The sequence below is a fragment of the Cetorhinus maximus genome, chromosome 12, assembly GCF_964194155.1.
Source record: "Cetorhinus maximus chromosome 12, sCetMax3.hap1.1, whole genome shotgun sequence".
Taxonomy (NCBI): domain Eukaryota; kingdom Metazoa; phylum Chordata; class Chondrichthyes; order Lamniformes; family Cetorhinidae; genus Cetorhinus; species Cetorhinus maximus.
The window spans coordinates 53,143,322-53,156,337 of record NC_135890.1 but is presented as its reverse complement, the minus strand read 5'-3'; the positions used below and the strand labels follow the sequence as shown (position 1 = coordinate 53,156,337).

At 41.1% G+C, this 13,016-nt stretch overlaps 1 protein-coding gene across 1 annotated transcript in view; it reads right to left on the bottom strand.

Moving 5' to 3' along the window:
- Positions 1-3,689: 3,689 nt before the first annotated feature.
- spx (spexin hormone) overlaps positions 3,690-13,016 on the bottom strand; it is a 33,424-nt gene continuing 24,097 nt past the window's right edge. The window contains exons 2-7 of the mRNA XM_078553596.1: positions 11,387-11,779; positions 10,943-11,023; positions 10,743-10,800; positions 9,837-9,899; positions 9,642-9,728; positions 3,690-4,194 (exon numbers count right to left, since the gene is read on the bottom strand). Of these exons, the coding sequence (XP_078409722.1) occupies positions 4,124-4,194; positions 9,642-9,728; positions 9,837-9,899; positions 10,743-10,800; positions 10,943-11,023; positions 11,387-11,686 (660 nt within the window). The 5' untranslated portion in view covers positions 11,687-11,779 and the 3' untranslated portion in view covers positions 3,690-4,123. The remainder of the gene's footprint in view (positions 4,195-9,641; positions 9,729-9,836; positions 9,900-10,742; positions 10,801-10,942; positions 11,024-11,386; positions 11,780-13,016) is intronic.

The window sequence follows — 13,016 nt, the reverse complement described above, 5'->3', positions numbered from 1 at the left end:
GACACTTTGACTGTGGGACCGGGGAAGGAGTGGTACTGGTGACTGGGAGTGGGGTGTTGGGGTGAGGTGGGGGTTTGAGGTTTGGTAAACATGTGAGCAAGGGGGTTTCAACATGGGAGGGGATAGGGAGTGGGGTCTTCTGACCATGATAGTGGGGATGAGGGCCGGTTAAAATTAACTAAAACTGACAATTTATCTTATTGAGTCACAACATCATCCTCTCTAGGTTGGCCGACTCGCTCACTTGATGCCCCGCTCAAATCACTCAAACTCACCATGGAGACTCCCAGGATCCACAGGCTGTCCTAGAAATAAGGGGCAAAAGGGTACCCTTAAGGGACACGGGACAAACAGTCAAAATAAGGGACAATTCACTAACATACAGGGCAGCTAGTCACCGTGTGACTGTGTCGAAAGTAAATTAACTTCCAAGAACTAGCTGAAACAAAAGTTAAATAGTGCAATGGCTGGATTAATTTGTGTGGCAAGAGCCATAAAAGAGTGAGGAAGCTTTCTGTTTCCTGCAAACCCTCATTTATATCCTCCTGTGTCGACATTGAACAGAAAGACACTTGGCTTCATTGTTTTAAAATGTACTTCACAAGGAAATCGTTTCCTGCCCTTGCAACATAGGTTTGTATAGAATAAGGAGGAATAAAGCTGATTCATGAAATCACTTTGTCAGCCCGTGAAGGGTAGAAGGTGAAATGTGCTCAGCCATGAGTTAGCAGGGCAGATGTCTTGAACACAATCCTAGCCCTAAGCTCCAATGATAGTTAAAAGCCCCAAGTACCTATTGTAAAGTTTGATTCCAAATGTGCTACTGTACTTTGGGCAGTGCAAAGGACAATAAGAATCTCAATGAGCCATGTAATCAGGGTGCTGGTACAGTTTTCCATTTCTAGGAATTTGACTGACTACGAAAATCCAAAGGTAATTTAGTAGGAATCAGATTAACATACAGATGGTGTGCACAGACTGCTTTTAATGGGCGCTGTTCCACACTCGCAGCATTAATTGATCCATTTTGCATAATCAGGTTTCAGGCAAAGAAGCAGTCACAATGGCTAGCTGTCAATTTAATTTGCATGCATCATTTAATATGCCCAATACAGTAGTTCCATTTCATTGCTGTTTTTATTTAGGTCCACCTATATAGTAAAGAGCATAGTAAAGAGCATAGGACTTGTGGCACAGTGGGTAGTGTTCCTGCCTCAGAAGCTCCAGGTTCAAGTCCCAACCCAGGACTTAAAGGCCAAGGAAGGTGTGTTCATAACATGGCCAAAAAGATTGAGTATCAACCTACAAATCTTTTCAATGCACACCACTGGCAGATAAGAGCACGAGAGATTCCTGGTTAGTCATGTGATGGAAAGAACATTGGCGCCTCTACCATCACTATCCATAACTCCAGAGTACAAAGTGCATCTAAAAAGTGTACGTTATCACAGCAGCTTGAACTCCCTGATTGAACTGTAACACACTGCCAGATGTACTGAAGTGTTCCTCATGTTTTATTTTTGAATTTAATTAAAGTTAATCGATTCCGATAATATTGACTTGGAAAGCTCAGTGACAGCAAATGAATGTTTTGGAATTCTTGCATCCTGTTCAGTATTTGTATTAGTTGTGTCACAGGTCTGAATCAGAATTTTCAGACCACATATGAATCTTCTCTTTTAACCTAATGCCCTAACAGGTCTATTACTACATCCAATTGGCCCTTAACATTAACTTAACCTGATATTGGTAACTTTAATACTGATCAGTTAAAATCAATATTGCTGTTACTAAACATATGTGCAGAAACCATATAGTTTATTCTTCTTTAAAAATAACTATGTTAAAGCACAAAACATTAAGACTTGGACTGGACAACTAGCTTATGTTACTAGATTGACATGGATCGGATGTAACTGACAACTGTGCAGTAAGTGTCACAAGCACCCTCCTACATGGCTCAGAGATGTGGACTATGTACAGCAGGCACCTCAAAACTCTGGAGAAGTACCACCAGCACTGCCTCTGCAAGATCCTGCAAATCCATTGGCAGGATAGATGCACCAACATCAGTGTTTTCACTCAGGCCAACAACCCCAGCATCGAAGCATTGACCACGCTCAATCAGCTCCACTGGGTGGGCCACATCGTCCGCATGCCTGACACGAGACTCCCGAAACAAGCACTCTACTCCGAGCTTCGACACGGCAAGCGGGGCCCCAGGAGGGCAGAGGAAGTGATTCAAAGACCCCCTCGAAGCCTCTTTGAAAAAGTGCAACATCCCCACCGACATCTGGGAACCTCTGGCTCAAGACGGCCCGAAGTAGAGGGAAAGCATCCAGGAAGGAGCTGAACACCTGGAGTCTCATTGCCAAGGGCTAGATGAAGTCAAGCGTCGACAGCAAAAGGAGCGGTGGCAACCCGGGCACCCCACCCACCCGTTCCCTCTACCACCATCTGCCCCACTTGTGACAGAGACTGTAGGTCATGCATTGGACTCTTCAGCCACCTGAGAACTCATTTTTAGTGTGGAAACAAGTCTTCCTCGATCCCGAGGGACAGCCTAAGGAGCAGACGACGAAGTGTCATGAAACTTTTTTAAATTCATTCATGGGATGTGGGCATCGCTGGCTGGGCCAGCATTTATTGCCCATCACTAATTGCCCTTGAGAAGGTGGCAGCTGCCTTCTTGAACCGCTGCAGTCCATGTGGTGTAAGTACAGTGCCATTATGGAGGGAGTTCTGGGATTTTGACGCAGCGACAGTGAAGGAACGACAGCATATTTCCAAGTCAGGATGGTGAGTGGCTTGGAGGGGAATTTCCAGGTGGTGATGTTCCCATGTGTCTGCTGCCCTTGTCCTTCGAGATGGTAGCGGTCATGGGTTTGGAAGGTGCTAAGGAGCCTTGGTGATATCAGATTAAGTTGTTGCATTTATTATGAAAAATGTCAATGTTAATCACATATTTCACAGCCTTGTCTGTTGTTAAGGGTATTTGGTAATCTATTATGAGCATCAGCTATGCCTCAGTCGGTGGGACTCTTGCCCCTGTAGATTGTAGGTTGAAGTTCCACTTAGAGATATGGGCGCATACCTTGACACTCCAATGCAGAACCAAAGCTCCCTTCTGCCCTTTCAGGTAAATGTAAACGATTCAATGGCTAATTCAAAGAAGGACAGGGGAGCTGTTGGCCAATCAGCACTTAAAAAATTATCTAGTTTCCTGATGATACTCCTCTCCCAACCAACAACTAAAACAGATAATTTTGTCATTTACCTTTTTTGCTCTGCACAAATTGGGTGCTGTGTTTCCTATGGTACAAAAGTGATTACACTTCAAATAACTTCAGCAGCTGCAAAAGGCTTTTGCAATAAAAGTGGGTAGGGGGAATGTCGAGCTGAGGCCACAATCAGATCAGCCATGATCTTATTGAACAGCAAAGCAATCTCAAAGGGCTGAATGGTCTACTGCTCCTAATTCATATGTTTGTATGTATTACACTCAGTTTATGAAAGGGGTGGTGTAAACTTGCAGTTTTGGCCTAAGAGTGCACATTACACAGCGAAGAGAGTTGTAAAGTTAGTTTGTCAGCAAGTAAATTTGCCAAAAAACAGCTAATTTTAAAAGGTATCCTTACACATATGTTAGTTTTTGTGGTGCTGCTCTATTAAAATGGCAGTCTGTGTGTATGTTGTCAGATTTTATTTATTATACAAAACCATGCTCCATATTATGGTCAAAAGATTTGTGTAATTTGAAACAGTATCAGAAATGCTGACCATCTGAGGAGGAACAAAATCACTTTTTTCTATTTTGAGTCCAGATATTAGGTTTAAATGTGAAAAAAATTGAACTGAAAATGTAATTTTGAAAGTCCTAATATTCAATAGTAATGATTAGCATTCAAGGAGCTAGAGGAATTTTAATTCATTAAAACAATTAAACAATTTTACATTTCAAACAGGCTATATGAAAAGAATACAATGCCTTCCCATGTACAACATAATCAATAATTTACAAACATACTTCTGTGTAAGCACTTGGTACAGAGTCACATTGCACATAGATGAAATCTAATAGGTGAATGTGGGGAATCCAGGTTTGTAGAAGTGCGTCAAAAGTTTAGAAGAGTAATTTTCTCCAATTTGGGTTCTCTTGCCAAAAATACTGCCGTGCACTTTCCTCATTCTCTTCTGTAATTTTAAAAAAGTATATATAAGTGACAATTCATATGAGTCAGTTTTCAACTCAATTAGTATAGCCAAAGTAGGGTTGCCAATTCTAATTTAACATATACCTAAAGGTCCCATGCCTCCAACTGCACCGCCTAATTACCACCCCATCCTTCTGCTATTGATCACTCGACTGCCCATCCTCACATTGGGGAGGTGGTGGCATAGTGGTATTTTTGCTGGACTTGTATTCCAGAGGCCCAGGATAATGCTTTGGGGACCTGGGTTTGAATCCCACCATGGCAGATGTTGGAATTTGAATCCAATAAAAAATCTGGAATTCACAGTCTGATGGCAGCCATGAAACCATTGCTGGTTGTCATAAAATCCCATCTGGTTCACTAATGCCCTTTAGGGAGGGAAATCTGCAATTCTTACCTGGTCTGGCCTACATGTGACTCCAGACCCAGAGCAATGTGGTTGACTCTTAAATGCCCTCTGAACAAGGACAATTAGGGATGGACAATGAATGCTGGCCTAGCTAGTGATGCCCACATCCCATGAGCAAATATAAAAGACATTTCCTCCCCCTGCCAACTGGGAAACAAACAGCATCTTTGTTACTTAATTCAATGATTTTGACTTGGTGTTATGAACGATGCAGTTGGTAAAGCAGAGTTATTTAAAAATCCCAGAGGGAAACTTTAAACAACTGTCATAACCTATAATTTTAAGTGTTATGTTTGAGATGTGACCCTAAATTCCAAAATCAGACCACCAGTTCTCGAGGCTTTACATTAAGCTAATTGAAACATTTTATTAATTTACACAGGTTGAAATATATATACACATGGCTTCAAATTACTACTATCATAACTTTTAACAAATTTCCAAACTAATCTCCATTAAGGCAACAGCAACCCATAGATTTAACCAAACACCAGGCAAAGCATTTTCACCTTACAAATTCAAAATGAGGTTCTTTTTCACTTTGGTTCCTGTGGAGTCAGTTGAAGGCTTACAGCTGCCTTTTGATCTTACATTGCCTCTGCTCTGCACACCCGAAAACTACTGAAGTTATACCTACCACCCCCATTGAATGTAAATTCTCACTGTATCACCAACCTCTGAACTAAATCTCTCCAACAATAAAACCCCTTTCATAGTTCCAATTTTATTAGTAATATAAACATATTGCTTGGTATCTGCTAGATAGGCGGGTCAGTTTTCACCCCACTTTTCAGTAACTGGGGTCAGTTTTCACCCCACTTCTTGAATGCTCTATTCAAAGAATGCAAATTCACTCTACCTCTCTGTTTACATCTCAAAACTAGTACATATCAAAGCACCCAGCCTAGCTGGCTTTAATCCAATTAAGACACACCCACAGACAAAACCTCTATTTTAAAAGAAAAATATTTTCCAATAATATATACATTAATAGCTTCATGACTCTTGGTCAACCAGCCTTTTATCACCGTCGCCAATACTTTGAGCACTTTTGGTTGTTAGTTATAAAAGAAAATGAAATAGGTTTTTCAAATTGATCCTGTAAAAAAATAAATTGCTGTGATTACAAGAAATCTTAGTAAAAATACAACAAACAAGTTGCGATAGAGATAATATTAAGTAAGGTAAATTGGGGATGGGGAAGACTACAAATTATAGCATAGAATAGTACAGCACAGAAGGAGGCCATTTGCCCCATGGCTCCGCACTGCGTCTTCTAATGAGAAATCCAGTTAGTCCACTCACCGGCTCTTTTTCCATATCCCAACAATTTTTTTCTCCTTTGAGTATTTATTCAATTCCCTTTTTGAAGGCAACTATTAAATCTGTATCTATCACCCAATTAGACAGTGCGTTCCAAATCCTAACCATTCATTGGGTAAAAAAGGGTTTTCCACATCATGCCTCTGATTCTGTTCTCACTCACCTTAAATATGTGCTTTCTGGTAATTGACCTTTCAGCCACTGGAAACAGTTTCTCTTTATTTACTGCATCTAAATCATTCATGATTTTAAACACCTCTATAAAATCTCCTCCTCTAAGGAAAACAACAGCAGCTATCTACATTCCTGTGATCCATCATCCTGGAAATCATTTGATTAAACCTCTTCTGTTCTCACTCCACAGCTGCCATGTCCTTTCTAATGTGTAGCATCTAGAATTGGACACAATCTCCAGCTGGGGCCAAACTTGTGTTCCATCTAGGTTTATCAAAACCCACAAGCTTTTGTACTCTGCCTCCATAATAAAGCCCAGGATCCCATGTGTTTTATTGTTAACCCATCCTATTCCCTTCAGAGATTGGTGTACACACAGTCCCTTGTCTCTCTCTGCTTGTATCTCTTTTAACATGGTGCCATTTAAGTAGCATTGTCTTTCCTCATTCATCCTTTCAAAATGCATCATTTCATACATTTCTACATTCAGTTTCATCTGCTGTGTGTTCACTGATCCCACCAGCATGTCAGTGTCCTCTTGTAGTCTTTTACTATCCTTCTCAATGTTTTCTACACTTTCAAGTTTCAGTCGGCACCCATTCTGCTGTAGGCGCATGCATAGTGCCACTGACATCATCATTGTGCGCCAGTTGAACATTCACCAACCACCTGCTCACTGCCCTGCTTGCTGCTCTGCTCGCCACTTCGCTTGCCACAAACCCCACCACCTCAGCACTTTCTGTGACAACTGCACTCCTTAGCCTTGGTGAAAAAAAAAACATTTTATTGATACTGCCCTTGTTTAAATTTCTTTACATTGCTCAATATTATGGATGGTCCTATTCTTTAATGCAGGCAGCTACCTATGGTGTCGCTGGCAGTGACATCACAGCGTGTCTGGTGAATGCATACCCTGCAGTTATGCTGGCAGCAAACTAAGCCATTTTGAAATTGTGCCCTGTACTCCCGAGTCAAAGTCATTAATTTATATCCAAACAGTAGTCCCAGTACTGAACCATGGGGAACTCCAATGTATGCATCCTTTCAGTATGAAGAACAACCATTCACCACAGCTCCGCTTTCCATCCCTTAGCCAATTTTTATCCAAGCTGCTACTACCCCTTTATCCCATGGGCTTCAACTTTGCTAACTAATACATAGAACATTATCACATGCCGTTTGCTCAATATCTACTGCACTGCCCTCATCCACTTCTCTGTTACTTCAACAAAAACACTAAAACCAAGTTAGTCAAACGTGATTTTCCCTTAAAAAAAACCTGTGCTGGTTCTCCTTTATTAGTTCATGCTTATCCGTGTGCCCATTAATTTTTTCCCCAGATTATTGTTTCTTAAAGCTACCCCCACCAATGGTGTTAAACTGATTACCCTGGAAGTGCCAACCTTATATATCTCCCTTTTATTTAAAAAAAAGTGTATAACATTTGCAATCTTTCAGTCCCTTGGCACCATCCCTATTTCTATCTGTTGCCCCCTGGTTGTTGTATATAAAATGGCTAGGAGAGCTATCATACTATCTGCAGTATTAAATGTGCATCAGAAACTTGTGTAAAGTTTCAAATAATTACAGCAGCTAAAGATAAGTTTGGTCCTATGAATATTACATAAATGCCCTACCCTGGAATATTATACCAATTTTCTCTTCAAAGGATCGAACGCTCTTTTCCTCCTATACATCTGGTCACCATCCAGCTTTCATTCCTCTAGAACTTATTTCTAGCAATGATTTTTGCTTGATAGGTTAACAAACCTTACTGGTTTATTAAGCAACAGATAGAAAGAGAGTAACTAATAGATTAAAGGATGTAACTGCATCTCTTGCTAACTTTTAAGAATTTCACCTGTGCAATTCAACACTCCATCTGCAGGCTAAACACTGTTTAGATCTGTCATGTCTTCCATGTGAAGAATGGTGATATATGAACTTGAATTCATGTAGCACCTCTCAGGTTCCTGGTCTGACCCAAACTGATTCACAACCAATGAATTACCTTTGAAGTTCAGTCGCTAATTTGTAGGAAAGTGCAGCAGCCAATTAGTACAGGGCAAGGCCACATATAACATCAAATGTGATCAATAGGCAGTTCGTCTACTTTGCTGAGCTGGTGTAGGGATTTTACCAGGGCACCACTCCCTTCCGCAAAATGTACCATGGGGTCTTTTAAAACTATAGCTCTGTCTGTTTTTCCCAATGCCTCAGTGGGTGAATGTACTGACTGGTGTGATGTTGGGTTTAGAACCAGGTGGTAGATGTCAGGTTTAATTCCTGGTTTGTGATGAATTAGTCACCACAAGAACATAAGAAATGGGAGCAGGAGTAGACCACATGGCCTGTTGAGCCTGCTCCACCGTTCAATATGATCAAGGATGATCTTGGGTTTCAGCTCCACTTTCCTGCACTCTCCCCAAATCCCTTGATCCTCCAAAAGACCAAAAATCTGTCTACCCCAGCCTTAAATGTATTCAGTGATGGAGCACCCACAACCCTGTGGGGTACAGAATTCCAAAGATTCACAACCCTTTGAGTGAAGTCATTTCTTCTCATCTCAGTCCTAAATGATCAGCCCTTATCCTGAGACTGTGCCCCTGTGTTTTAGATTCCCCAACCAGAGGAAACAATTTGTCAGCAATTACCCTATCAAGTCCCTTAAGAATTGTGTATGTTTCAATGAGATTACCTCCCATTCTTCTAAATTCCAGAAAATATAAGCCCAATTTACTCAGCCTTTCTCATAGGGCCACCCCCTCATCCCTGGGACCAATTTAGTGAAGCTTCACTGTACTGCCTCCAATTCAAGTGTGCCCTTCCTTAAATATGGAAAGCAAAACTGCACAACTGGAGACCAAAACTGCACCACAGGAGCACTACAATTAGTCTCACTGTTATAGATTTGGCTGGGGGAAAAAGTATTAGCAGAAGTTTGTGTGTCCCTGGTTTTATTATTTTTAACTCTAGGTGTGTGTGTGTGTATGTGTATTTGGAGGCCAGAATTAGGTTCTGCAGTGATGTCTGACATTGTCAAAGACTCTGAAAACATTCAGCTACTCGGCTCACAAGTTCTAATTTTTTGGGGTGTAATACTAGAGGCTATTGGTAATGGCAGAACAAAACCTCAGTATAAGTCACCACCTTTCAGTGAAAAAGTGGACAATATTGGGGAAATATTCCAAATCCTCCAACATTCAATGCCCCTAAACATCCACCTCCACTTGAGGGAATGGCCCATAGGAATTGGGCTGCCACCCTGCAGTGCTATTCCCCAGGCTTTTGTTTCCTTTCAGCTGGGTGTATGGAATGATGCATTTACCCTATAGTTTCACAAGGTCCTAGTTGGGTCTTTTGCTGAGGTACATCCTATTTCTATCGGAAATGAAATCACAAACTGGCACTTTCAAGTTCAGGAGTAATTCTAAATGATAGTACATCAGTAATGTTCAGGTTTGTAATCCGACATACCCCAGCGTACAATGGACTCCTAGGTCATTCGCAAAAACACTTGCCTTCTTGTTGTGCCTGCCTGATGGAAGCCAGGATCACAGCCGTTGCTTCTGATAGGGTTAATGGGTTGGTGTTTTGGCTCCTAGTTTCTGATAAAAGACAATAATTATTATGCACCTGTAAAGGGGGGCAGGACCGAGAGAATAATGGAACTGTGTCACTGCAATACCAACGTGCACTAAATCCAATTCTCTTACCAATATCTATTTTTTCAAAGAGGTCGCCGTCGTTTCCATCATCCGCAATGAATCGGCGTCCCTCTGTAATAATAATTGTGAAGACAAGTTTACAGATCTATTTGCTTATACCCTATTGTTTCTCTGGAAGCTCTCAAGTGTGACCTTGGCTGGTATATTGGCAACGAAAGCGCACTTTCAGCGATGGGTTTGTGATTTGTGAAAGATTCTACTAGCCACAAGTTTAGGAATATTGACTGGTTAGTTTCTACAGGGAAATGTGAAGACTTGGTTCTCCCTATTACCCGGCACTTGCCCCCATCCAGCCCTTGTATTCAGTCAAAATAAGCGCAATTCGAGCCTTGTATATATATAGCGCCTTTTCTGTCCCTGGGCCGTTCCAAACCGCTTCACAGTCAATGAATTACTTTCCGAGTGCAGTCAGGTAGCTAGGCGCGGCACTCAATTTGTACTCGTCAAAGTCCAATAAAAGTGACCTAAAATAATGTATTATAGGCAGTTAAAAGGGATTCATTGTAAATGAACAAGTGTACGGATTAAAGTTAATGATATAAACCTCAAACTGCGCATTTCAATTCATCAAGATACTCTGGATTCAGTGTGATCCTCTCACCTCAAGACTCTAAAGTTGCAATAACCAAAAATATCACTTCTAAATCCCAACGATTAATGTATAGTTTTCTTAAATATTAAGCAGTTATTAAGAACTATGCAATCTCTTAATTATCTAGGTAGTCCTAAAAACGTTATTGTTCATCTCTTTAGATTATCTCCTCATTGGTCTGCTTTTAGGGTAGAAATGAAGAACAAATGTAAACATGTAAATCCCTGTCAAACAAATATTTAAGAGTAAATCACAAACTCCAATACTGGACTCAGCCATAATGGAGAGTTGGGTTAACTTACGTGTTCCTTTTAAGTACAACATTGCCTGGGGCGTCCAGTTCCGTCTCTGAAAGCGATCCTGCCCAAACAAGAAGCATACGCTTGTCAGCTATATTTTATGTTTTTTTTTAAAAAGAGACTGAAATATAAAATTTGAACGTGAAATTTGAATTGATTTGAAACCATTGGAATCCCCACTCCTCTAACAATCGGCTCTGTACCTGCGGGGCGCTCCTGGATTGAACAACGAATGAAGAGATAAGGAACAGCAAGAGTACATGAGCTGTGACAGCCCCCAGACCCTGGACAAGAAAGGGGGGGAAAAAACGCAGTAAATACCCCGGCAGTTTTTCCACATTACTTTCCATACTGTTCTGTCAAGATAATTTTTTTAAAATATGCTTTTTTTTTGCGTAGTCTAAATAAACTATTCTTCAGTCAAGAGCTGAACTTACTATGACGCTTTTGGAATAAAGCGATTTGTGTTGGTGAAAGTCATTAGTACCATCAAATGGACAGATTCTCTTCAGAGCCTGCCTTTCCAAGTAGAGAATGATTCCCACCTGTTTAAATCAATCCCGGCCAACAATTGGTAACAGTCCCAGTAACCTATCCGACCATTCAGCACATTGAAGCAAACAGCGAGTTCATAAAAGCCCACTCACCTTCATCTCTTGCTCCTCAATTTTCACTTGCAGGTCTGCTTGCAGGCTAAGTGACTGTGTGTGGTTTTTGCGGGTGTGGTATGTGTGTGTGCTCTGCTCCTGATCTTTGCACCCTTTAAATGTTCTCCGGGAAGCCCCTCTGGCAGGTCGGGCGGTCCTGAAGGGGCCAGATGTCAGTCTTGGAGATGGGCGAGATGAAGCCACAAAGGACGCACGCGGAGAGGAAGATGCAAGGCGCCGGGGAATGATGGACACCAGCGATTTACCAGAGCTAACCCCATTAGCCCGGCAATGTTCCATAAGTCAGCAGTCACGTTTCAACTAGGTGAACATCTCTCCCCAAGTCAGTGCTTTGTCTAATGATCAAGCTGAGAGCGGTTGGAAGAAGTGGAGCTGCAAGGACAATTCAGAAAAAGTTAATTATTATGCGAGACTCTGGTTGTATGGAATACTATTGCTTTCACTTGTTCCAATAATGCGTTATAGAACCGCTGTGACAACAGAACTCTCAAGCAATTAAACTATTTCGAGCCAGTGTTGAAAGAAAGTTTGCCTGGCTATAATTTCTTTTGCCATGTTGGACTTTATTGTAACGACGTTGTAAACTGAGCTAGTATTAAAAGAATGGTATCATTTCAAAATATATTTTAACCCTGTGATGTTATGTTCAAGAATTGGCAAACTCCATCCTGATCAGCTCTGATAGCAGGGATTTGGTTTTTCAGGCTGAATTTCAGATTGAACGTGGTTAGGACTGTAATGTACTCTTTGGGGATAATTTGTAGCTTCAAACCGATTCATTTGTCCTCGCCAAGATGTACAGATATGTATTTGTTAGTGATTATTGAACCGGGCATATCAGGAGAAGATAAATAAAGTAATTGATCAACCAGCAGAGCCACTGCCCAAAAGGGATTTGTTGACTGTTTGAGGTCTATGGTAAGTAAGGATTCAGGATTTTTGACGATAAATGTAATCCGTCATATAAGGTGAACAAATGTATTGAAATCGGCAGTGAAAGGCAGAGATAATTAATTGTTCCGAGTCTTATATCGATCCACTTTCTGTCTGTTAGCGCAACTCAATGAACTACTTGGTTAACGTTCTGACATTTCTCAAATCGCTTTCAAATGTTTTTCTTGTATTAATCATTTGACATCAAATCAATGGGGATGTCGGGCAGCTGGATTGAATTTCCTCTAGTGGGAGGGCTAGCAGCAGCCAGAGTTTCACTGTGATACTCCTTGGACCAAGTAACGTCACTTCACATATTGATGGGGGTGCAGTGCAGGCTGCATTGGTATATGTAGGCTTTCCCATCATGTTCCAGCTCTAAAAATACACAAATAAGTAAAAGATATATTTGGCAAGTGGGTTGCAAAATAGTAATCAAACAGAGTGGTTAAGTATTATAACCCAGGAAAGGAAATCTTGATCAACAGTTTATGAATCTCAAGAAAGGCAAAGCTGGGTTACTACTGAAGTTTATTATGTCTGCATCATGTACTCTCAGTTTGAAAAAACAAATGGAAAATTAAAAACTTCTCTGGGTGCGACTGTGGTCATCCAGAACAGACGATGGAACACATAACGACTCAATCCCCGACTCACAAATACAATATACAGCGAT